The sequence below is a fragment of the Bombus affinis genome, chromosome 6 (genome assembly GCF_024516045.1).
Source record: "Bombus affinis isolate iyBomAffi1 chromosome 6, iyBomAffi1.2, whole genome shotgun sequence".
NCBI classification, from domain to species: domain Eukaryota; kingdom Metazoa; phylum Arthropoda; class Insecta; order Hymenoptera; family Apidae; genus Bombus; species Bombus affinis.
Window position 1 is genome coordinate 15,636,485 of NC_066349.1, and position 23,505 is coordinate 15,659,989.

The window sequence follows — 23,505 nt, forward strand, 5'->3', positions numbered from 1 at the left end:
TGCAAAGACGTTAAATTAAATTTTATAAATCTAGAAAATTATAAATTCGGAAATTCCAGCGGTTATAATTACAAATTTTTGTTAAATAAACGAATTTTTATATGTAATCTGTTAAACATAGACGAATCACTATTGAATCATTATTAAAATTATAATTCCAATTTCCGTTTCTTACGAATATAAAATTAGAAAAAATTTTTAAAATACATATATGTATAGAAAAGTATTCCTGCAATTAGAATAAGTAAAATTTATACCATGGCGCGCCGCGATCTATCGCGCATGCGTACGCGCGACACATGCAAGATAGAAGTGACGATAGCTGGAAGTGATTCTGTGAGACAAAGATACAAACAGCTTATAAGATATAGATAACTACAGGTTATCAATGTTACTGTTACTCATCGCCATTTGTATATAACTGTCGCGACATTCCGACATAATCATTACTTTCCAGAAAGGACACAGTCTTTGAAAGGAATTTCTCTTGATATCTGGATAAACAAGTAGGCACAACTATTCATATTATGATTATATAAATAAAATAACTAGAAATTTTATACTTACATTTTAATTTTCCAACACTTCTATAGTTTTATTTTGTTTTCCGCTGGTTACAAATATATTTGTGATTTAACAGTATGAACATAAAATCATAATTTCGACATTTATTTAATTTATTATAAATTTTCCATTTATTTTCTTGAAAAAGTATCACATCGTAATACTATTCTCCGTTTTTTAATAGAACATTCTTACCAGTTTTCTTCTGAACCACTATTTTATAGCTACATGACTTGTTACATAGAAGAAAGATCTCATGAGGCGAGAGCAAAGCATTTCCGGAAATGCACGTCGCTATAGTAGTTGGTCAAGGCCATCGACTCATTGAACATCCTTCCATGGCAAGGTACAAAGAGGAATGTGGAACGGCAACCTGTCGATCTACACATTGGCGTATAAACCGTATTTTTTATTCTTCACATGTTAGTACGTTATGGTCATTCTAAAATTTTATAGTTACGCTTATCGTATTTAAGCAAATGATTACATATGAAATACTTGTCCTCTTCGAATTTTGGTTAAGTTCAACTTATACCGAAGTTTAACGATAAAATAGATTGGGAAATGAATTTTTTTTAATTTCACGATTCGGAATCTATCTCACAACGTTATATATTTGGAAAAATCGTAGATATGAAAAGATTAAAGCGCAAAATTTGTAGCATGTTTCGTCGAAATTTAAATAATCGTGTTTACGACATTGGCGAACGAATGTATCAAGTTTACCGCTTGGAGCGCTGCAGGTCATTGATTCGTGACTCCATAATAGTTCTTGATGTTGTTTTAAAAAACGTCAACAATGACCTAATACTATATGAGCTCTAGAAAGTTTAACTGGTAATGTAGGAAATCCGTATACCGCGTCATGCTGCTCTCACATACTTAACCTTCATGACACAATGAAACTGAATTGCATGGATTTTCTATTGGGATCACAAGCGATATATGTATAATTTAACAAACTTAGAGAATTTACGATCAGTTTAAAAATCATCTACTATTACTATCATTCATATTTTGTATTTTGAAGATTAATTGTGTGCAACCATCCCAATATTGTATTCGTTTGCCTTCTTTTTTTTGTTTTAAAAAAATATAATCATAAATAAAATTACCAAATTATTTTCTCCAATATTGTAATTCAAATAAAGATATAATATATAACTTACCAGCAAAAATAAGATACAACTAAATAACGAACGTTCTCGAGTCTTCTAGTATAACGATGACGCCTTCTGCAGAAAGTAGATGCGTAGTAGAATTTGCTAATAAGAGCGGAAGGTATTACATAGAAAACAATTTGGACACTTGGTAGGATAGATGACATTTATTCCATTATTTTATTGTTATTACTTACTACTTGAATGCTATACTCGTAATAGATATCTATAATTATGTCTATAATTATGCGTGAATTTAAAGAATACGTGAGGTCAGCCGCAAGATGTACAGCTCGTGTCAGTTACAATTGTCATAGTTATATAGGTAAATAATTATAGAAAGAAATTTACGTTTTTAATTCTGAATGCAAACGTTCGTTAAAGGGGTTGGGAACGATGGCAGCTCATTTATTTTCTGTTAATCTCTAGTTTTTCGCTATCGATCGATTTCATAATTTACACACACTTCGATTCCTTTTATCGCGGCTAGGATATTCTTTTGTCCTATTATTTTCCTCTTTTTTTCATTTTAATGCGTTTTTAAAAATTACTCAATCACTGTTTTCCTGCCAACCTAACACCCTTACTTATTATAAATTCCTAATTATCTTACGAAATCGTAACGCGCAATAATAGTACACGAGATATCATTTCTTTTTTTTCCCTCTTACTTCTTCTCTAATCACGGCGAGTTCAACTCTCGTTTTAAACAATATACAAATATCTTTTCTTATATATATCCTCTCGATATATCGATTAAACTCGTGATCTTTTACAACTTATTCTGCGCTAAAAACGATCAAATACAAACTATATACTTCTTTCGTCTGAAAATTTTTGGTCTACGTTTAACGCAACACATCCCTCTAAACTTTTTTTACATTAAAATTTTGTTCATAATACTTATCTATTTCATAAAAGAAGGAAAATTGTTTGCTATTTCGCTGGAACGAATCGCTAATGGACGACGAACGAAATAACAGAAAAATGAAAAAACTCATAAATTTTTGGTGACCATACAAAAAATGATCCCCATAAAAAAAAAATTAAATATACATTAAAAGTAGACGCGCGAAACGTTCCGAAAAGTATTGAGATCCGAACGTGTCGTATCTTTAAATTCGGGTAAAAAAATATCACCATATATAATCCATCAACTTTTCCATTCTTCCGCTTTGCCATGAAATTCTTTCGCCCAGCTGTAACAATACACACAGATGATAACAAAATATAATATTTACCCGAATTCAAAAATTTCTTAACGATAAAAGGGCGGATGTCAATACCGTTTTGATGTTTCACGCAATTAGCAGGAACACCGTATTCCGCTGTATATGTTATTTTAATCCGAATTGCACTCGACATTTTGTACAACTTATACATTTATATTTAATTACGCCGGAATAGTATACACGTGTGTGTATATACACGCCGCCATTCCCAGATTTGAGGCACGAACTAGGAGATAAACAGGCGAACGTAAAATTTATACACTTTATTCAATTTTCTTTACCCTTTGGACGAGTTACGATCGTACTTTATCGTGATTCTACGGTGACCAGGATTATTCCATCGAATTAGGATCGGATTTCAAACAACAAGTTAATTCCTGTTCCATCCTGTTATATAGTTACGTTCACGTTTGTCCGTTGCGCAATTCGCTGCTTCTACGCAACTTCATATTTGCGAATGTCGCTTTTTATCAAGCGACAAACATGATACTACATGTGATTAAAAGAATAAACTCGTCTATGTTCCGAATACATAGTCGATGAAAGAGATATAGTAAGGCCGTAATTGTTAATAAATCTTTAACTAATTAATAATTAATTACTAACTTACTCGAAGATTACCAATTTAAAGATTACTTAATCGCTATCTATTCATCGCCGTAAAACCGTATCTAATGAAAAATATCTATGTAACAAATAATTAATCGCAGGCACTGATTAACGCAGCGGTATCTAAACTGTGTCTGCGTAATATATTACGAACAAGAAGCAATTCTGTATTCATCCATGTCGAATTATTGTTTCACCTTGTTAAGACTTGACTGATTTTATTACCTCTCTGTATTTGTTTCATCAACAGTAAGCGCCTTCATTCAACGTGAACGTAACCTTACTATTGCGAATACTGAAAAATTCAATAGTAAAAGAATGAAATCTACAGGAAAGAAAGGAAAAAGAAAAAGAATAAATTCCATTGGCAGTTACACATAACTTGTTTTTTATCCGTAATCGACAAACGACGATCGTCTCGAATGAAAGTTCGTTTCGTGTGTACTATCGACACACACTGGCCGGATTCCCACCATATCGGATTAAGTCCTAGGGGGAGTTTTAATAATGTGTTCTCTCGAGAACCGTTTCGTCGGGTTCCCCTCGTTCGGACACAGATAATACAAGCGAATTCTCGCGAATTCCCTAATAACCGAGTGTTCGACTTTTTTCGAAATAATGTTATTGCAGCCTTTCAGTACTGTGCGCTTCTCGAGTTAAATAAAGATCTGATCCAATTGTGCACGACACAATCGAGATTGCAACGTCTGTGCAACTGTTAACAATGCCCGTGAAGTCCTCCCTAAACGCAAATGTACCGATGTGAACAACGTTATCGATGCAATCGCTTGACGTTGCATCGTATTAGTCAACTTTTCGACACTCGATATCATATCGTTTCGCATGTTCCCGCCTTGCTATGTACAGTAGTGCTTCGCTAATTGCCCGCGGCTCAACATTTTAGCTGATCAGTTATCGAAAGAGATATATCTCTAGGATATTTCGAGGATCTCTCTTCTTTATCGGATACAAATGAGATATGGAAACCTGATACATACACTGATGTATTTTACGTAAGTAATACCAGAAACCTGTGATAGGTTGTCAAGCACATCAAATCGCGTAAAATGCATGCATGTAATGAAAAATTGGAATAACCTCAAATAGGATTCGATGCCCTAAAATTCGGGTGTTTTCTTAAGTCTTAGAAGTCTCGTCGGTCTTGGATATTTTGATAAATCTTGAAAGCTTGGCGCGTAGTCGATATTTCATAAGCATTTTAAATGCCTTAATCTAAACGGTCAATTAAAAAAAAAAAAACCAGTCGAGGTAACGAAAATGCATTTACGGGAACGATTTATAACACTTTCATGAGGTTAGGTTATCGAATCTTATTCGTTGCGATTCAAATTTTAAGAGTATTGAAGAGCACCAAACTCTTCTCGATAAAATCAGTTTCGAGAATCGGCGAGGGATAGGCGACGGGCAATTGAAGAAGCAAAATCTTGGTTAGTTAACGTGGCACTATTGTACGTACTATACACATACATAGCACGTTGAACGATCGATAAACCTAACGTACCTAGTTTCTTACTCCCTCTTGTAAATAAATTAAGAAGCCACTTTTTCTTCGTCTCACGCACACGATAATATCGATACCATTGACCACTCTACCACTAGCATCTATCGGGACCCCTTTTAAAATCGCATTTTTCGTATTGACAGAAAAAGAGCACAAAGGCGTTGCGTTCTCGTGGATCTTTTCTCGGGTATATGTATGTATATAACTTCATGGAAGATATCGATGCTTCTTTTCTCGGAAGGAATAGTCGACAGATCGACCGTAGAATGATGCCACAATAACGAGTACAGGTATTATGCTACCAATACTCGCAAATTGCTGCGCTGACGTACAATCTTACGCGGGATCGATCGATCGTTCCAAAAAAAAAAAAAAAAAAAATAATTTATCAAGCATTTACATCCACAAATATTTCACCATATACGTACAATGTATGTTATAAAATTTTAAACGATGTTATAAGATTTGAATTTGTTACAAATAAAACGTAGATGACATTTTGTGAAAAATTTTATTTTGAATAGAAATTATAAAATCTTTTTATTTGTAACACCCAAGGTATAGCTCTCGATAACGTATCGTCTCAAAACTTATTACATTAAAGTCACGATAGGTTTTTTTTTCAAACAGAATCATGGATGGAGTTTGTCGCATCAAAGATATCCGTATCGATCGATCTCGTTTCGAGAACAGTTTCGCAGAAGGCGCATGCGAAAAGTTTCGATTGTTTGAATGAAAATAGAGGAATCGTTTCGTCAACGTGTGGAACCAACGTTTGTAAACATTAATTGAAATCAGTACAGAACGTACGTATAAAAGTGGTGTTCACTCGAGCGTACACTCGATGTGTGTACTACAATTGTTTGTTATTCTACCTTCGAACAAATATACGATAGTATAAGTATATTGTGTAATGTTTCATTTAAAACGCTATCTTATCACAGTTACTTATGTTTTTTTAATAATTTTATACACTGAAACTATTCGCTGTGCACAGACGATGTAGGAAACCGATGAAACGTCACTCAAGTATACTCCATAAAAACTAAAGGGTTCGAAGAAAGGGACAGAGAAGAGAGGAGAGATGACTACTACTTTCATATATAAAAACATCACATGTACCTCTTGAACTGTTTCTCGAACTGTACAAAAAATATATTTTTCCTTTAACTTAGGGCCAATAAGGAAGCACTTATTATTTTCCTGTCCTTATTTTCGGAAACAAAATCAAGTTCCCTAAGAAAGTAGGAGACGATGTAGGAGTTTATAAGAAAAAAAAAAAAAAAAAAAGAAGAAGAAGAAAAGAAAAAACGATGTCGAAACGGGTCCACTGTGAATTGCAGACGGTAATGAGCAATTAGGCATTCGACTTTTCATCGGTATGAAAAATCTAATCGAGCGTGAGTATTGCTCGAAATGAGAAACATTCGAGAATGTTGGAACGTAATATTTTAATAACAGATTTTATAATCTTAGTGAGCATACTCGAGGACGCCCAAAACATCTTGAGCCCGTGCTCACTTGCAAAGTGAGTATCATCGATTGACAATGATTTAAGATGATTGTGTATATTATATGGAGACATTTTGAAGAATGTACGTCAACGCGAAGTTACGAAAGATTTTACATGAAACGGTGCTCTCTTACTTTAAATGGTTAGATCCTTTCCGTAATCCGGAGAGGATGGAAAAATCTTGAGATGTGCCCCCCTCACTTCGCAAAGGGAGAAAACGCTTCACCAATCTCTACGTAAATCTCGTGCACTTCTCTCACGGAGCTTAACCTCCTCTTTTTTCAATTTATCTTACTTTTTCCTTTCCTTTGTCTCCGCACACTGTTTTCAGTACCTCGATTCGAAGTTGCAGGGGGTTGGGGTTGTGAAAGGAAGGAGATTATTGTGGAGTACAAGTGCAGTGAGGAGAATTCTGGATTTAAGGAAGAGAGAGAAAAAGAGAGAGAGAGAAAGAGGGGAATCGATTTGCGATTTGTTTTTCTTAAAACGTTAGTTTGGTCTCAGGGCCCAACGACTCGTGACGAGTTATTGTATATAATAATCGGGGTGATCTGAGTCCTTTTCAAACCTCTTCGCTTCTTCTTGCATGCTTTCCTTGATCTTGAGTATGGCCGCTGACTCAGTCTGATCCTGCGAATCAACCAACACCAGGTCGGTTACACGTAAGAGGTTAGGCAAGTCCACCATTAGGCGATACCTTGCCCATTTTGTTTTGAACTGGTTTCAGCGTTTCATCAGCGAGCTGAGAATACTTTTCTCCTTGATGTTTCAATATTCAAATCTCTGAACTTTTTAAGCACGCAAATATTCTCTGGAAATATTTGAACGCGACAATGTCACTTGAAATGTAATTTCCTTTTTCCAGCTTCTTGTTAAAATATAGAATTAACCGATTATAAAGTACATAAAGAGATTAATCGAACCCAGTCACGGTGAAGGTACTACAAAGAAATTCAGGTGACGGAGGAAAGTTCGTCGCAGTTCGCTGATCCCAAGTGAACTCTCGGGGAAAAAACGCTGACATGCTGCGTAAGTGATTGCGCAGCGCGGTGACGGTGCGTCGTGAAGGGGCTGGGCTCGTGAAACGCAAAACTTAAAGAGAGGATATATATGAAAGAACTAGGAAGAGAAACTTGGTTTTGATTTTTTGGGAACCGCGAATGAAGAAGAGAGAAATGTGGTTCCACATCTCCAGGGCGCTCTGACCCACAACACATGGACGTTATGTAAAAAAGAAGCCCGTATCGAGCACAAAAAGAAAAAAAAAACAGAAAAAACATTGAATAAAAAAAAAAAAAAGAAAAATACGGATGTATAAAAAAAATTTCTTGCGCATTCCGTGTGCGCAGCCTGCCCCCCACTCACGCACACCTCACCGAGTGAACCAACAATGAAAAATTCTTATTTAGAGATTAAGAAAAAATTGTAACATAGAAACTCGACGTGTCATTCCTCACGGATTCTTAAAATAATTTTTTTTTTTCACTCTTTGCTTAATTGAAGTACTTTTTTTCGTTTGAATCGTTTCTCGATACGATCTCGCAATCCACCAATCGCTTTGCGCTCACGCATCCATGTGCTACAGGTCAGTACAGGCTAGTACTATATACAGCTATCAGATTTCACTATTTTTCTTATTCTGTTTCAGAGGGTGATTTTCGTTCAATGAAAAGACATTAAAAGATCTTAAAAAGAAAAAAGATGAAGAAATTGAAGATATTTACCGTTCCATTAGGACGGTTAAGTAAATCACAAACATTGTGTTCCACAATATACGATAGTATCCGTTTATGGTGTTTCGATTTGTACCAGATACCGGAAGAATAGATCAAAATTGTAATTTATTATGCGGTGTATATATGCGTGCATAGTGTTAGTTTGAGTTTACTGTTTCTAATCATGTAAGCAAGTGTCATCGTTGTTAATATTAGTGGCAGTTTGTACAATGTAGACAATATTACGGCGACGTTAAAAACACATACTTTAGTTACATATATCGCGTTTGTTGTAAAAGCAACGAATGTTAATGTCTTCCGTGTACCTGGGTGTGTGCGTGTGTGTGTGTATGTTAGAACAAATATCACATGATTTGTGATGAGAAAAAAAAACAGAAAAAAAAGAGAAGAATACATGTAACAACTATATCGTATCGACTAAATTAGTTTAAGGATTGCATTCGGTGAGTTCAACTAACGCGGAAATACGAGGACAGTCGCGGTATCGACGTGGCGATGTATAATGCAATGTGAAACACAAGTGACATGTGATTACCAGTGTGTCTTAGACAAAAAAGTTAAATCGATCGGCCGCGTGAAAATAAATAAATAAAACAAGTAAAAAAAAGACATAAAGTGTATATGAAAACAGATAGTCATATATAAATGTCTAGTAGCCAGCACCCTGCGGATTTGAACGCAAATAAAAAAGAAAAACGCAGTATTCTCAGTGTAACAGGTTTACATTTATTGTCTCGATCTCCCCTGGTTTAGGCATATATTAATAAATGTAATGTTCATTGCCATTCATTGATGTGGCTTACAACGTGGGGCTGTATTAAAAGTAAAATCGACGACTTTCTTTTAAAAGTACCATTCTGATGCGCTTCACGCCATATATATATATATGCATATCCGTATATTATACATATGTATATATTGGTTCGAAGCACGCTCTCACGAAATTTCTTTGAACAGCGCACGACGACGAGTCGTGTTACAAGCAACGAAAAGACTACTACTGCTCTTATCATCGTTAACAATTCCACGTTTACTCTTTCTATTTTGGCTTATTTCTTCGTCACGAACTTCGAACCCTGACCGCGTGCTATCACCAACTTTTTCGCCTGTTGCGACAGATTAAACGAGCGTTTCTTTGTATATACTATGAAAGTCGCACCGATTAAACGTATTAAAGTTGGTACAAGCGAATATTTAGTTATCTTTCGTTGTATATATGTATGTGTGTGTACTTCCTTTCTCCCAATTAAAAGTACGCATTTCATTGACACGGTGAATACTCCGGAACAACGGCAAGCAGCAGTCGTATCTCTACGATGAAATCCTTACAAATATCGAATGCTAAAAATACTAAACAAGACAGTCTTCTTTCACTATTAATAAGTCTCAGTTTATCGACTCTTTGCACTTTCAATTCGATAAAATGAATTGCAGAACATAATATGTATATATATGTAATATGTATGATCCGACTAGCGTTTATCAACTGTTTCGTATAATAAAAGCTTTGAAAATCGTCCTTGTATAATAATTGCAGTCATAGAAAAACCAGTGAAGAAATGCGCTAGAACTGTTATACTTGATGTCGCTACTTTTTCGTTTCTTATATAATCGTCATATTTTTCCTTCGTCTTATAGTATAATGTTATAAATATCAAAGATGTGTATTTTTTTTAAAATATATATATACATATATAATATAAATATATATACATATATATTATATATATTATAAATATACATATATTATATATATTATATATAAAAATATATGTATATTATGTATGAATGTATAAAAAAGATAGAAAATATGTAAAATTAAAAGTAAGAAAAGCGTAGCTCGTAGTATCAAAAAACAAAAGAAAAAAATTAAGAAAAAAAAAAAAATAATACAGAATCTTTCTCGAGAAGTCACAATAATCATATGTAAAAAGACCTGTGTGTTTGATCGTCCTCGAGACCATAATCGATCTTGCCGGTGCTCCCAGAGCATACCCTTGCAATTGGCGCTCTCTCTCCCTCCCTCTCGCTCTCTCTTTCTCTCCTCTCTTATATCGTTTTACATAATTTGATATCAATACCTTTTACTTTTTTAATAGTTTAAGTTAATTTAAACACAACTAACAGCAGCACAGCATAGTCCGGTACTGACCTATAACCATTACGGACGGATGGATTCCGGGAGGTTCGCACGATATATTTTTCTCCATTATCGGCCCGTATTACCTCTTTCTCTTTCTTTGTATTTTTGTCACACTCATTCATGTAGGTTCAGTACTTACACCGTCTATGATTCTTATTTCATACAAAAATAATTACGTTATATATATATCGTCTATATATTGCCATGCGTACGTTATATATATAACATCTTTCTTTATACATTTTTGCCCAAGTACTTTTTTTTCGTTAAGTTAATCGCAAACGCCATTCGCCTCGCAATACTCGCCGGTACAGCATCATATCGTTCAAATAGGAAATACGATATTGCTGTACGCTTTCATTAGGAAAGAAAGATAAGGAACTTGCTACAAAGCCGTTTTCGATGTTATCTCGTTTAAATTAAACCTTAATAGGAACTTTCTAACGAAATAAGTATCTGAATCAGAATATTCGTACGTTTAGGAAATAATATTCAATGGGACAAGTAGAAAAAAATAAAATGCAAAGTGCATGTAAAATGAGGTTATGTTCGAATACCTGCATTAGTCGATCGATCGATAAAAAAGATCCTCATTTTTAAAACATAGTTCGATCGTGGGATCGCATGACTAGATTTGTACGCGTTTATTAGCTTTCGGTTCACTAAGGATATCGACGTTTTGCATTAAAATACACGATGGTACCTACATTCTTTTTCCAAACAAGGCACTAGGCGGAAATGATCCATTAATTCTAATTAGTCGTGTATATACTCGCGCGAAGTATTGCGATGTCAATGGCTGCGAATAGATGGTGCGCAAACTTTACTTTTCTACCAATATAATGAATTCTGAGCAAATAGTGGAGGGACTCGGTCTGAGTTCGGCTAATTTGATCACCTCATTACAGAGTTTTATTGGTTCAATGAAAAGGAATTTGATTCGAAAGATTAGGCAAATGTACCTCTAATACGTCTATCGATACGAAAACGATTGTCCGAATAAACAAAATTCGAAATTGTTTATCGATGTAAAATTCATTAGGCGTTTCGCAAAAGCTTTGTAGTGAAATTTAAAAAGATTCTTTTTCAATTTTTTAACGACTGTTATGTCTTACCTGTCATAAACTTAATATAGCGTATATTATTTTCTAACCTAATACTGCTTAGAATCCAAACTCTATAATAGGATGAGAAATAAGCCAGTTAGCTAGCGACGAGCTAGCGGTGCAATTAAAGAAAGAAAAAAGATGGCAGATGAAATAGAAAAAAAAAAAAGATAACAATCATCGAAAGAAGAAAGATAGGATAGAGAAAAGAATTAGAAATCGATTAACAATTATGCGATTGATAATCACAGTAGTTCGTGTTTTTCAGGCACCTTTGCTTACAAGCTAATATTCAAATAAATATAAATAGACGTTGACGTTGACACGAGTCGATAAAAAGTACTGTCGATAATAAAAAGTATAGAAATAATTATATTTAAAAAAGAAAAAAGTAATAATAAAAATAAAGAAAAAGAATCATAAAATTCTAGTCATAAAATTCTAGTCTGCAACCTTGTGAGTATTTAGCAAGAAAAGCATATATATATATATAGAATATATACATATATATATATACTTTTAAATATTTATGTAGTGTATTTTGCGCGCGCGCGCGTGTTATAAATGATCCAAGTATCATAGTTTCGTAATAATAGCGTAATGAGCACTTAAATGCTAACCTAACTGATTAGGAGCGATTAATTAACAAACGCAAGTCAAGATGCGTCGACGCGAATATATGTCTGTATCTTTTCTTTTCTCTCTTTTCGTTTGCTTTTCGTTCTCTATCTTGACACGAGCGAATAATCGTGCTTGAGCCATTGACGAAACCGTTATGAATCGCGTACCACGTGACGATCACACGTGACATAAAACTCAGGGTTTGCGTATCATCCTTTTCCACATTGCATGATTAATCGGGAAATCTACGGCATCTACGAACTCGGGGCTGGATCCAAGGCGACTTGATTTTTTAAAAAAACTGTCGGGAATACAGAAGGCGCACGTGCGAGATTACTGATTATTCTTTTAATTTAGAATCCTACTCACAATCCGAAATAATAACGTAAGATTAAAGAAGGAATATACCGTTTGTGCGCGCTCGTTAAAGAAATCGATTATTTTATACTATATTATATATACAATTTCCCGCAAGGCGTATCGTACTTGAAAAATATTAATAAGAGACATGGTTGTAGACGAGAATGTCTGTCATTTGAAATAATTGTAAGTATTTAAAAAACCGTCAGAATTATAAAACGGAATTCGGTCTTGTATCGCTTATCGTATACAAACGCCGCAAAAGTATCACACGATCCTTTATACTGTTGCCATGAAACTGAATCACATACGTCATATATGTCTATATACACCATTAAATTTATATGTACCAAACAAGTTCATATTTTCTTATATTTTTTAACCATGATCCAGATTTATATACAAAGAATACTGTATATATTTAAACAAAATCCATGAACGAATGAATATAGATAAATTACTAAATTAATTTTATTATGACAGTTATTAAATTCGATTAGCCAAAAGGAGATTTAAAATTAATATTGTACTGATAAGAATATTTTGAAAATTATTAAAAATCATCATCTCGACGTGTCTTTGTTATCATATACGATACACCTTATGGAATATCTTGTGTATTATTTTATGAAAGTTGATTCATACTCTTTTGTAAGTATAAAATGGGTAGAAAATGTTTTGAAGCATTTTATTACTGCAGGCATTAAAGAATCATTAAAGAATGATTTTTAGTTATGACCTTCCACTAATATTATGCAAAGTACTTTAATAAAACAGCCCATAACTTAGAAAATTTATCTTATCACCAACATTTAATTCTTTATAGATATAAAAAATATTACTTTTTAACAAGTTGAACATTTCATTGTTTAGTAAATTAAGAATTCTTTAAATGTTTCGTGATTTTTTATACCCATTTTATGTTTGCATCATTAGTCATACTGTTAGTATGATAATAGTTAGACACAATATGAGCCAAACAGTTATAACATTAGATGCAAGTGGGTAATCTAAATTAAATCTCCCAAAGAAGCCTAAATGATTAAATAAGAATATTTCGAATTTTTATCAAATATTGATACTTTTTAGATTAAGCATTAACCAGGTGGTTGGAATAAGCTTGAGGATAAGCCCTCTAAATGTAATAAGACCCAAATTATTTTAACAGAATAATTAACTAACTGACGCATTGATGGAAGCACCTGAATCTGTTAATTGCTGAATAATTAGAAGAAAAGTCAGTTCTAATATGGACTTATATTTTAAACCAGAAATATCAACAATAAAGATCAACACTAATTTCTTTTTTAATTATTATTAATCCAAAAGTATTCTCGTTTACTAGGAATATAAATTTACATAGAAAAAGAAATGGTAGTATATAAGTCCATACTAACACGTCGAGTAACCGTTATCGGGAGTATAAAAAAACTTACTAATACTTACATTTTCACCAGGGCCTCCAAAACCACCCAGATTATAATCACCCATTCCACTTCCACTATCTTCCCGAGGTGTCCCAGGACCACCGTTAGCTGGACTGTTTTTCATTCCATCAAGGCCATCACCATTCAACACAGGACCCATTGTGTTTGGTCCCATAGGACCCATCGGACCACCTTCTGGCCCACCACTCATTGGAAAGTCCTGATACAATCGAACAAATTATTATTGCTATTATATCTCTATATATTTCATTAACAGACATGAGCAAAACTAAATATTGTCTTATGATGAATCATATTTAATATTACTAAATCAAAATAATACAAAAGTAGTAGGCAGTTACTTACACCAGGCATATTTCCTCCAGGTACAGGTTTCATCATGGTATACATATTTTCACCACCGCTATTACTACTATCTTGAGGGCTGGGCATAATTGGTGTACCTGGACCTGGAGGACCTGTTGAACCAGGTGGACCTCCGTAATTACCAGGTGATGATGACGAATAATTCATTGGCTACAATAAAAATTCATTATCGAATTATAATATGAACATTTATCTAATTATATCACTGACGATATATATAAAGACATATAAAAAACATTTTGTTAATTTAAACAGGAATAAACTCTTTAAATATGTACAGATCGTAATCGTACCGTGGATGTATTAGGTTGCCATTGTTGTCTACCCCCTGGTCCAGCCATACTCATTGGTGGCATACCAGGGCCTCCTGGACCTCCAGGTCCCAAACTACTATTAGGTGGTGGTCCTCTCATTCCAGGTCCATAACTTCCCGGTCCCATTGGACCCATTCCTGGTCCTCGTGGAGGATTCATCCTTGGATTCATAGGATTCATGCCTGGAGGAGCTAGTAATAAAAACAATTTTTGATGCATTTTCCTAAAGACACAAATATTAATACTGTTCTAGTTTATGTTAATACTAAACACTAATCGTGAATCTTTGGATCAACGGCAAATCATGTGTCTGTAAAATACTTCAACATATGAAAAAGAGTATTTTAATTTAGATCTTTATTCTTTTGTCTGTCTTCTTTTTTACTACAGAATTAAAACACTCAAGTCATGCTTTGCCGAAGTCATATGTAATAGTAAAGCAAGTGGATGACATGCTAAATTGGTAATTTGCATCTACACAAATTAATGAAATAACAAAGCTCATGCGAAGGATGAAAAACAACGCTACTAAATAACTTTTACAAACGTATGAGCTTTTAACTTGACAAAGGAAGATAATAGCGCCAGATACATAACAAACAAGACAATCATTCAATTAATACCTAGTAAAAGGATTGCGACATCATACAGCAATATTTTTATACATTTATGTGATATGAAATCAATTGTAAAATATTGTAAAGTTATTATTCTATAGTTGAAGATGATATTTTCCTTTTTAAGAACACACGAATCTTTTTCTCTTAAAATGTTACGAATGAGAAAGTAATGAGCAAGTAACTGCATTATATTTCTTAGTATATGTTAAATTTATGCTACAATGATTGACAATGACAATAACAAACAGATATATTTTGTTAGCCACAAAATTATTGCATTATACCTATGCAATGAGAAACTGTAATGTTAAAACAGTTATTCCTTTTTCTTTTACAAATATAAATATATCTATGTTAATATTTCACATATAAAAATAAAGAATCTCTTTAAATGTGATCATTTTTTACACATAGAAAACTGTTCTCATAGTGAAGTTCAACACATTGATTCTATTATTATTAAATTACGATTGGCATACTGAATGCAAGATCGGATGAGCAAGTATCGCACAAAGAAACGAAGCTAGTGCATTTATTCATAAAAAGTGAGAACAGAAACTTTAAAACGAGCAGGAGAAAAAATAATAGTTAGGCTTGACTAAGTCATGTGAGTGTGATTTGGTTGCTGGGTTGCTTCCTACCTTGCCACCCTACAAATTCTCCAGCTTCGCCTGAGGAACACAAGAGCACACATTAGTACGGCAGGTAGGTAAGGTCAGGTTGATGGCGGTAAGGTCTAGTTACTTTGCGGTCGCATAGTGAATAAAGTTGTAAATATTACTTTAATGCTACGAAAATATATCGTTATAGCATATACCGACAAGTTGTATTGTATATTTAAATACTAGTTTAACGAGTTGCTTCTAAATCCTTATTGTTAAATATTAGTAAATAATATATTCACGTCAGATTCTTTTTATTTGAATCCTTATTTATGTGTCGCAATAAGATTATAGATCATTTAAAACAATATTTCTCGATAATTAAAAAATATGTATAAAAAATATCTAACAACATTTTTACAGTAAAAAATTCTTAAATAATTATAACAACTATAGGATTGTATATAGGACTATTATATATACTAACATTACATTGTTATTAAGATGTTTACTCTAATCATCACTGAAACATTAAATTTGTGTCTTTATCTCGAATGCAAAAGAAGAAAGCAAGAATACACAGAGTCATATAAATATATAATGCTAATTATAATGATTTAACTTGAAAACTACACCACTGCATGTAACTAGACAATTCAAAAACCAATCCACTCCACATCACAGCAATCCAATCCACTTTTAATAATTACTGATTTATTTATTGCTGTGTGGTTTTTGGTATGCATGCGTCTATGCCATTCTCCTCTCGCAATTATTGTCAATGCCAGAAAAAAAATCAATGTGAATCTAGCATATAACTGAGCCCTTACCTTGCCTAGTTGGGTCCATACTATTTGGCATCATTGGTTGTCCAGGTGGCTAAATAAAAATATCAATATGTCAGTAATTATTCCAAATCGTAATTTAATGTACATTATTCACAACAGTTTGATCTGTTGGTAAAATAATAATACATACCCCATTAAAATCATTCCCCATTTGTGGCATACGCACTCCAGGTCTTGGACCAGCAGGATATCTCGGACCCATAAACTGTAACAAGTCAGGAAGTTATACATTAAGTAAATTATGTTTGCCAATATAATTATATAGCTAAAACCCCAGAATGTTATAACTATTGTATATCACAAAACTGACACACCAGGCAGCCGCAACAAGCAGTTAATCACACATTAGGCAATATAATATATGCACTTTGATAGAAATCATCATAGTGCATCTGGAGGACACGTGTTATATTAATGTGGAAAAAGAATTGCAAACCATGGGGGTTTATATTCAACAAAGGACAGATTATTTAAATCGAAGTATGATGTGCATTTAACACAATTCTTACCTTAAAATAAGCCCATTATAGACAAAAATGATAATGTAACTTTTTTTTACATTGTGCAATATTAAAGAAACCTTTTTTCTTACCTTAAAATTTCTGTTGTTACACATATTCAATAAAACTATTTTGTTTCTTTTTGGAGTATAATAAATACAATATTGCAAAATCATGTATTAATCGTTAATATATTTAAGTGTAGAAAAGATACAAAAAATCTGTGCTTGAAACAATATTATTATCCGTAACCATTTAAGCGAATCCTGTTTGTATATTCTATACATTGTACTTGAAGAATGACGGGTTAAAAATTGTACAGTAGAAATAACTTTGGTAGGAAAAGAAGCGATTTCGAGCAAACAGTCATAGGTACACGATGATATGGTATAATGAGAGTGGACTGAGTGATTTTCCATGAGTGACAGTGTATGTGTCGAATGAGGCTTACCTGAGTGGACATCATCTGCGAGTGTGGAGGCGGGGGTGGCTGGGGGTGCTGGGGGGATGGCTGTGATGAGGGGTGTGTGGGCGGAGATGGTCGCATTGTCGAGTTGTTCTGCAACAAGCAACGCAAACGACAGACATGTAGCAACACTGCGATCCAGGCAACAGCTAGACTAGAAGGCTTGGGTATGATTGTGTTAATACTATGTTGGTCAGCACCTTAAAAATCTAAAAGTTATAATTACGAAAATACAATGTTATAAATATTGTTTTCAATAAAGATTACATTTACGATACTTATTTCAGCCTATATATGTTTATCAATAATTCATTTCGTAATTACGACTTTGTCCACGAAGTAAAATTTGATACTAAATGCCTGAGGATACCCTCCCTCCCACCCATTTCACACTAAAACAAAATTTTGATAATTAAAAAAAAAAGATAAATAAATAAATAAAAAATATATATATAAAATAATTTTCTTTTATGGATATATATGGATGTATCAAAGTGAGATCGTGTTGTTTCTATCTGAACGTATACATCGTTATCCTAAAATGATTTAGAAGGCAATAAATATTCGAACAAGCAATATATGCATAACTAGACATTTTTTTTACCTACTTATATTGTTATTTAGATGTTATAATAAGCGGTCAACGAGAATATATTTTTCTCATACAATCATTAAACTATCCATTTATACAGAATACAATGTTTATAGTTTCTAAGGGTATACTTAGCTTATACTACATAAAATATGTGTATGTCATATATAGATATAAATTTGATCTTTTCCATGATGTAAAGGATGGTTATATATTATTTTCACTAAATTCGTAGACCGCTTGTACTGAATGCTAGACTACTATCTATGCAGGCTTTTATATTAAATATATTAGAAATCCTAAAAAGTGTGACCTTAGCTGACATTCTTAATCTTTATAGTTTGTTATACATTAAGAATTGTAGAAAGATAAATCCGCCTTAAAATATTATTCTACGAGTAAATATATGCTTTCATTTTCAGAACTCAGACTGAAAATCGTTATACTAAGATATCAAGTTAGATCAGAAGTATTATAAATAATAACTTGAATGAAGGAACAAATATATTTTATAAATGTAGTTCGATAAATATATTCAATATTTTATTATTGCAAAACAACTGTGAAGTTCTTGCACAGAACTAAAGTCAGCACAAGGTAGAACACTGTCAATTATAGACCTACAATATAAAATTATTCAAACTAAAACTATTCTCTAACATCTATACAAAATTTTTCCTGGTAAGTTTCTGAAATCTGCTTTACGCAGAGAGGAGATCAAAAAGTGAAAATGGTAAAGGAACGCACATACAAGTGTTAGATACATAGCAGAGAGAAAATAAGTACATAGATACAGTATAGACAAGCATGGCATGAGAATCTTATCCAAATGTACACTTGTTTCAAAACAAAATATATGTTTCAAGGACACTGTGTACATTGACTAATTAGATGAATAACATTGTACAGAATTGTGTTATTATGTGTAAGAAACAGTAGTATTAATTAGTAACATTTGGAGTCTGATTATACATGAATAAAGTATAACATAAGATTTTTTATATGTAGTATACAAATTACTATCATATTTATAGAATTATTTTCAATGAAATATAGCTATTTATTATGACAGTATATCATAGATAATTAGATTATGTATTATGTAAAATTGAAACATTATTGTTTATCCCGAAAAACCAATATCAAGAGAAATATATATATATATTATTATAAGGTGTATTTAATAATATGTAATGTAAATTTATTAACAATCTGTACTTGATTAATAACAATCTACAGTTAGAAGATATTTTATTTACTAACGTTTATTATACTTGATGTATTTAATAAAATGTTAAGAGCTTTGAATCAAGTGTAGAATTATAATGCATGAGAATTGTAACTAGGCATAACAATGATAACAGATATTTATACATATTTATGTATGTATATACATATAAATATTGTGATATGTGTTTATATACAGTTAATATGTCTGATTTCCCTATAATAAAGATTGTAAAGATTATAATGTTTTTATTCCTTTTAGAAGAATTAAGTTTAAAAGCTTTTAATAATATATCTTAGATTACAATGTTATATTATATATAATCATATACAGTAAAACTATTTTTTTATTTTCTTGTCCTCCCTTTCTTGAAACACAATATACACATGATGTATGTATATGTGCACATATAGACATAAAAGGCATGTTTCACAATATTAATTATACTATACTATAGACTATAGTAGGAGAATTTCAAAATTCATAGTTGATTCTTTTGAAATAAGAAACTATCGTTAATAAATAATAATGTTTTCTATAAAAAATAAATATTTATCTAAATCTTTTTACTCATATTTAAACAACAGAACATAAATGTAATTATTCATTAACAAAATACATAAACAGACATAGATAACTCAAATACTCTTCAAATTTTTTGATTCACACTATGAAATTAAGTAAAATAATGTTGTTATCAGTATAAAGATGTAAAAAAACTTACTGGAAAGAAAGCAGGAGGCATTGGACCACCAGGCATACCATCATTGGGTGGCATTTGTCCTATAGGTGAAGGCGCTGGACCAGCATTCTGTAATCATTAGATAATTATCTACCAGCCAAATTTCAACATCTAATAATTCATTTAAATGCCAATTAAATGTACATGCAAACTTTAGTAACAATCCCTGTTATCTACATACTCTAGTTTAGAAGTACATGGTCTTAGATCATATTAAAATACTCATGTAGGGTAGAACACCATGATTGAACAAACATATTTCATATGCATGAAAAATAATACAACTCAACTTACATGGGCAATGCCATTAACACCATAACCGCTATTCACAAAACCCTGAGAACAAAAATAATCTCCTGTTTATACATTTGTAATATATAATTATAACTTTCACATTATAAAATTATACTAACATAATCATGAAAAGCTTTGGCTTCATTGCTGTGTTCACAGGAATCCCTTCGTTCTGGTGCTGCTGAATATAGGTCCCAAAATACACTGAAATATTTTTAATTATTTTGTATGCATATAAATAGCAAAAATATATTAAATTATGAATATGTTTTCTGAAGGAAATTAATATTTTATAAATAAAATGCAATTTTGTTATTTTTGTAGCAGAAGAATAAAACAATGTCTAACGCTTACCACCACCAAGAATGCAAAAATCCAGGCGGTTCACCAAGAGTGATATTTTTTTCCCATCGTATCTATGTAACAAAATAAGATATAATTATATCAATAATATATAATCATCTTTTTCACAGGTTTCATTAAATTTTCAAAACAATTTGAAATCATTACCTCTGACAAAAATGTCTGCGCCGCTTTTTGTGCACCAACATGTAATAAGTACTCGTACACATACAGGGCTAACCTGAAATATTATAAATAATCTGTAGATAAATATAAAACTAATTTATTTTTTTGAATTTAAATTATTTTCATATTATATAATAATATCTTTATGTAACATAAAAGTGTTGTTTATCGTTTCCAAAGAGGTATACTCGCAACGATAAATGTTTAATTTATAAAATATTCATATTGAAATACCAATACATAATACAAAATACAAGCATCTGGGTAAAATATTTACGCATATTACAATTTATAATATTTCACAATACAAATAATGTACAGTCACAGTTAATAAGTGATATTTTTATAAAGTTTTATTAGTATATAAACGAACTTAACAAACAAAACTCAAAAATTAGAAACTTTTTTAAATGCAACAAATTCAGCATTACAGTCGCAGAATAATATTTTTAAAACTAAGAAAGAACAATTAGAATTATTTATCAATATTTAAAAAATTACATTTTCAATGATTGGTGTCATGTAAAGTGTTATCATACTAATTTTTTCGTAAACTGTTTCTTGGTTGCAAGTTGCAAACGATAAAAACATGGCGCCCGATCGGCCTGCTTTGCCAGACAAGTAATTCTAGTGAGTCATAGTATACACTTCAGTCGAATTTACGATAAATCACATTGCAGGGAAGACAATTTTAGATAAACAATAAGATTCATAAAAGTTCAAAACTAAATTCGTTAGACTAATTTCACAACGATAATTAATTACAACTGAAAAAATTAATTACAAAACTAGATTTTCACAGATTCCGTATAAATCGCAAGAAATTTTACAAAAATACGTATTAACTATTTTATTTTAATTCATTAAGTTTGCATCAAGATTTTCTCATATTCACTATAACAGAGCTCATAAATATTATCTTCAGTAATTATAATATAAAACTTGTATCAAAAAAGTTAAAATGAAAAATATATGAAAAAATACATATATAATGCAAAGGAAAAAACAAGAATTTATCACAAACAAACTTTATAAAAAAAATCATTGGAATTCCGAAAAATGTATTGTAATAAATCTATAAAATTTCGATGAGGAAATAGAAATTTGTGATTTTTATTACTGTGGTAGTTCCAGCGTTAAGTAAGCCGGAATTATTCGACGAATCCGATCGCCCGGTTTGCAAATCAACTACTACCTACTACACGCATATACGTAGTATACGCACGCTTGGTATAAAGAAAAAAAAATGGAGTCACTGGTCGATCAATTGGTAAAATCTTTTTCTCCTTCTCGTTTACTTCAACAAATACATAATGCACGATAGATTTTATTATAAAAAATAATACTTACTTTTCTCTTGCTTGAGAATCTGAGGGTACCGTAGTCCCCTTCCCCTTCGAGTACATCCTCGAAGACTGTCAATTTTTCCAATGTAAACAGAACCACCGTTTTCGTTCCACAGATAGCAATGTCCGACACCGTGGCAAGTCCCGCACGAACTGGCAGAAAGTACAACTTAATATATGTTTTTAATTACTATACCTATACTCGTGGTTCTTAGATTTTCGAAGGTATATGTTTCTACTTTCTAACACACTTGTTTCAATGGAAGAAACGTAATTATCAGAAACAGGGAATTATTGCATTTTCTATCGTCACACACACGTTACGAACACGTCGTACCACTGCCGCGGCCAGCAGCCTATACTAGATAGAGTACTCCGCATCATGGCTCGGCCAATTGTGGACGCATGACCGCGGAACGAACGCGCGTCGTCATCGTTCGTAGACTTCCCACTATATTCTTTCTCCCCCCTATAATGCAGCTCACTTTGCCTTTTTTCTTCCCTTTTGTTTCCTTCCCTTTAACTTTTTTCCTTCACTGATTATCAAAAAAAACCTACGTGGTACATAAGTTGCGTCTTACAAATTCAACATAAACGACGGTGCGTCCTCTCACCACGATGCCCAAGTAGCGCTCGGTCACTTCACTCTCTTCACTCTTCACTCTCTTTAGCTTCGGCTCGCTCTTGATGCTCACCTTACCTCACCTCACCTATAACTAAGCTTCACCTCGTCCCGCCGCACCTTATTAAAGATACAGACAAACAGACAGACATACACACTCGTATTTCACCTCGTCAGAAGTGAAGTTCACTTTAGCGACATGCCGATTTTACGATCCTCGATGCGTATACTTCGATAGTCTTACATACAGGACGACCAATAGGAGTTTGTCTGTTTCTATTTTGTTTCCTTTTTCCTTCTTCTATCACACCTACCTAGCAGGTAGTGAACGAACAACGGTGTCACTTTTACACACACAATCACAAGATATAAGTGAACTTATTTTTGTATAAACACGCACAAGATCGGAAATGTGTTTCGTAC

General features: G+C 32.6%; 1 protein-coding gene and 1 long non-coding RNA gene across 11 annotated transcripts; one reads left to right on the forward strand and one right to left on the reverse strand.

Annotated features, from left to right (window-relative positions):
• Positions 1-4: 4 nt before the first annotated feature.
• LOC126917098 (uncharacterized) lies at positions 5-4,880 on the forward strand. The gene is made up of 2 exons (XR_007710857.1): positions 5-506; positions 789-4,880. It is a non-coding gene; the product is annotated as an uncharacterized LOC126917098 (long non-coding RNA).
• Positions 615-23,504, reverse strand: LOC126917063 (single-stranded DNA-binding protein 3). Of its 10 annotated transcripts, none has more exons than XM_050723483.1 (15): positions 23,042-23,498; positions 22,465-22,613; positions 21,097-21,169; positions 20,941-21,002; positions 20,706-20,790; positions 20,587-20,628; positions 20,275-20,361; positions 17,716-17,823; positions 16,895-16,969; positions 16,747-16,795; positions 15,956-15,985; positions 14,674-14,885; positions 14,360-14,530; positions 14,013-14,213; positions 1,877-7,230 (listed from the first exon to the last, which is right to left on the reverse strand). In XM_050723483.1, exons 2-15 carry the CDS (start codon positions 22,518-22,520, stop codon positions 7,126-7,128), a joined length of 1,356 nt encoding a protein of 451 aa, XP_050579440.1. In that variant the 5' UTR covers positions 22,521-22,613; positions 23,042-23,498; the 3' UTR covers positions 1,877-7,125. The 10 variants fall into 10 exon arrangements, with proteins under 10 accessions (XP_050579444.1, XP_050579440.1, XP_050579439.1 ...); XM_050723482.1 differs by having other exon boundaries at positions 22,798-23,498; XM_050723487.1 differs by lacking the exon at positions 1,877-7,230 and adding an exon at positions 615-945 and having other exon boundaries at positions 22,465-23,504.
• Position 23,505: the final 1 nt, after the last annotated feature.

Bases quoted from the DNA above. Each gene is read 5' to 3' on its own strand.
- LOC126917063 (XM_050723483.1), bottom strand. From the start codon at position 22,520: ATGTACTCGAAGGGGAAGGGGACTACGGTACCCTCAGATTCTCAAGCA. The intron at 21,003-21,096 runs GTAATGATTTCA...TTTGTTACATAG, and splicing joins CGCAGACATTTTTGTCAGAG to ATACGATGGGAAAAAAATAT. The intron at 14,214-14,359 runs GTAAGTAACTGC...CGATTGTATCAG, and splicing joins CTGGAGGAAATATGCCTGGT to GACTTTCCAATGAGTGGTGG.